Source organism: Orycteropus afer, unplaced genomic scaffold, assembly GCF_000298275.1.
Source record: "Orycteropus afer afer isolate SDZICR_OR568_19922 unplaced genomic scaffold, OryAfe1.0 scaffold00214, whole genome shotgun sequence".
NCBI classification, from domain to species: Eukaryota; Metazoa; Chordata; class Mammalia; order Tubulidentata; family Orycteropodidae; genus Orycteropus; species Orycteropus afer.
Window position 1 is genome coordinate 712,125 of NW_006921801.1, and position 3,530 is coordinate 715,654.

General features: G+C 44.1%; 1 protein-coding gene across 1 annotated transcript in view; it reads left to right on the top strand.

Annotated features, from left to right (window-relative positions):
- Nucleotides 1-2,067: 2,067 nt before the first annotated feature.
- Nucleotides 2,068-3,530, top strand: part of STYX (serine/threonine/tyrosine interacting protein) — an 81,157-nt gene continuing 79,694 nt past the window's right edge. Inside the window, 1 exon segment of the mRNA XM_007948337.1 lies at nt 2,068-2,124. Coding sequence (XP_007946528.1) covers nt 2,068-2,124 — 57 coding nt within the window.

Here is a 3,530-nt window from a genome sequence, read left to right on the forward strand (position 1 = left end):
TATCTCTAGGGAAGTAGATTGCCTTGTCTTCCTTCCGAGGAGCAGCTGGCGCGTTTGAACCGACAGCCTTCTGGTTAGCAGTCAAATGCCTTAGGCACTACACCACCAGACCTCCCATTCTTCTGGCAGCCCAGAGTATTTTCAGTATTCTTCACCAACATCACAATTCAAATGCAGCCTTCCTTATTCATTGTCCAGCTTTCACATGAATATGAGGTGATTGAAAATACCAAGGCTTGGGTCAAGGGCACCTTAGTCTTCAAAGTGACATCATTGCTTTTAAACACTTTAAAGACGTCTTTTGCAGCAGAGTTGCCCAATGCAATACATTATCTGATTTCTTAACTACTGCTTCCATGAGCACTGATTGTAGCTCCACGTAAAATGAAATCCCTGACAACTTAAATCTTTTCTCCATTAATTGTGATGTTTATTTGTCCAGTTGTGAGGATTTGTGTTTTATGTTGAGGTATTATCCATACCGAAGGCGATAGTCTTTGATCTTCCTCAGTAAGTCTCTTTGATGTACCCTAATCCTGCCTCATTAACCGTAGGCAGGGGGTAGGATTTGCAACAAATCAACAAATTTCAAAATGGAGGATAATCAAGCAATATCGAAAATCATCGGCCTAGCCAAATTTGACATATATTTTTGGGAGACACAAGTTGGTCCCTGACAAGTAATAAACTTAGAATGAAAGGAGGAAATACTTCTTTAGTATTACATAAAATTTACTGTTTTGTAAATTTACAATTTACAAATTTACAATTCTGTTTCTATTTCATACAATGTTTTCTACTTGCTATTCTTCCCTGAGATTTTCAAAGTAATTTAAACTGAGTTGTCATATTTTCTTTCTTTCTTTTTTTTTATTAGGATTTGGGTGAAGATTTACAGAGTAAATTCACTTTTCATACAGCAGTTCACATATACTTTGTCTCATGTCATTGACCAAAATTTACAATGCAGCAGCTCCCCTCCCACTTCCTCCCCATAGTTACCTCCTCCCAGTGTCCATCCCTTCATACTCTTCTGCACCCTGAGCTATCTCCCTGTGCATAAGCAGCCCTTCCTTCTCCCATGATTGTTCTCTCCAGGGCGTGTGTCTACTTGAGGTAAATGTTTAACTCACATGCCTGTACTTTGTTTGGCTGGAAACCACAGTTGTGGGTTCAATTCCAGACCTGAAGGGCAGCTAGGGGCCATAGTCTCAGTGGTTACACCAGGCTCTATTGGACCAGCAAACCTGGTCCCCACCTTCTTTAAGTATTTTCTTTTTACGATTTCTTTTATTTTTGTTGTTGTTGAGAATATATACAGAATACACACCAACAGTTTCTACATTACAATTCAGGGTGTTGATTCAAGTGGTGCAACCATTCTCACGTTCTCTTAGTTGTTCCTACCTCATTAACTTAAATTAAGTGCCCTCTAGGGTTCCTATCTAATCTTTCAAGTTGTTATTAATTTGATGCCTTACAGATAGTCCTTAAAAGAGCACTATATTCAAGGTAGACATTCTGACACACTGCCTTTCTCAGGTTGGGCTCTCTTTCCCTCCTTCCCGGAGCCCCGCCTCCTGCCTACCAGAGGAGCTGGGCCGAAGCGCCACGAGGCCCCGCCCCGCCGCGACTGCGCTCTCACGAAGCGGCGGGATGGTTGCGCGCTGACACCTGGCGGCGGCGGTAGGCGGGCCAAAGGCGAGCGTGGATTGCGATTGGCTGCGGCAGCGTGAGGGGGCGGGAGAAAGGAGGGGAAACGGTTGTGTGGCTCTTGCCTCCGCCGGAGCCTGGGCGGCCTGAGGGGTGCGGAGACACGGGGAGGGAGACAGCAGCAGCATGGCGGCCGGGTACAAGCCGCCCTATTCTCTTCTTACCCGCTGTCGTCGCCGCCGTCGTCGAGGTCGCCCGGAGCCTTTGGTCTCCCTGTGTTAGTAGTAAGCCCGCTGCTCACGCACCAGTTTTCTGGTCCACCGGCAGTGCTTTTGCCGCCACTGCCAGCCCGAGGGTCACGTCGGCCGTGTAAGGCGCCCTCACTCCTCATCCACCAGCCTGCGGGCGGGGACCATGGAAGACGTGAAGCTGGAGTTCCCCTCCCTGCCACAGTGCAAAGAAGATGCCGAGGTAAGTTAGTGTCCAGAGACTGCCACACACAGGCCTCCTGTTGTGGCTTCTCGCCCGAGGGACGACCCCAGGCCCCAACCGTCGAAGTCTCTAGCTCTGCCGGAGCCTCGTCTCCTGAGGGCGTTCCGGGACTTCTGGGCGGAGCTTCCCGCCCTGTCGCCTTCGGTTCTGACCCTGGCCGCCACAGTTCCTCTTAGTGTCCTGAAACCCCAGCTGGAGGGGCTTGGTCTTGTCTGTTTAATTAGGTGCTATGAGGGGAAGCAGTCTCTTCGCCCCTAGAGTTGGGGTCGAGTTCTTACTTGGAGGAAAGTGCTGCCTTATAGCCAAAGTAATACGAGGGTCAAGTTATTTTTTATTCTCAACTTGAGGGATATCATTGGTGTCAGTGGCTCACTGGTGGGACACCTGTGCCTTCACTTGTGCAATACACTCGGGACTTGAATTTTGTAAATGGGCCTTCGAAAAGTTTCCCCGTTTGGTTGATTGGTTTGTTGAAGTAAGGCTATATGTTCAGCCAAATGAAATGTCATAAAGGTAGCCCATTTGAATCAATCTGAACATTTCAATCAGAAATCTTACCCTTTGGTGGGAAGTTAATATTGAGAGTTTAATTCTTTATACATCGGTCTCCTTATTTCTAATTCAGGGTTCTTCCACCTTACTAACCTACTTGATGTTTTAATTGGAATCCCCCCCCATCTATTGCTAGTTTAAAATACTTTATGGTGTAGCAGACGACTGAATTTGAATTGTCTGAAGGTTGATGAGTAACAGAGATACTGAACATAATTGGAAAAATCAAATAAAGCTGTAACTTTAAGAGATTTCTATTTATACTGAATATTTGTTCTGTTGAGTACCTTCAACTGTGGTTCACATTTTTTATTTGGAAGGAGCACTTACTTGTAATGATACATGTTTTAAGAGTCTACTCTTAATAAGAAAAAGAAAGTCGTATTTGGGTTCGCTAAAAAAAATTGTGTTTTCATAATCCTCTAAACGATTGAGAAATTTCAGAAAGAGCTGGAGGCAACCTTAGATAGAATGTAGAGCCTTCCAGCATTTCAGGTGAGGAAATTGAGGCTTACTGAGAATAACTGATAATGTCAGAGCACTGCCATGACACAAGACACAATGAGGATCTTGGTCTCCTGATTCCAAATGCATTTTACTTATTAATACATCTCAGTTCTTTCCTGCCTTAGTCTTAAAAGTTCTAGTTTAAAATGTTTTTAGACTTTGTATTGAAATCTTTTACTGTGCATATATCTTTGTAAAAGTTAAACGTTATAAGTTAAGAATGTTATAATTTTATAATATAAATAGAATATAAAATTGTGATTTGGGTGAAGATTTACAGAGCATATTCACTTTCCATACAGCAGTTCACATACACTTTGTCTCAT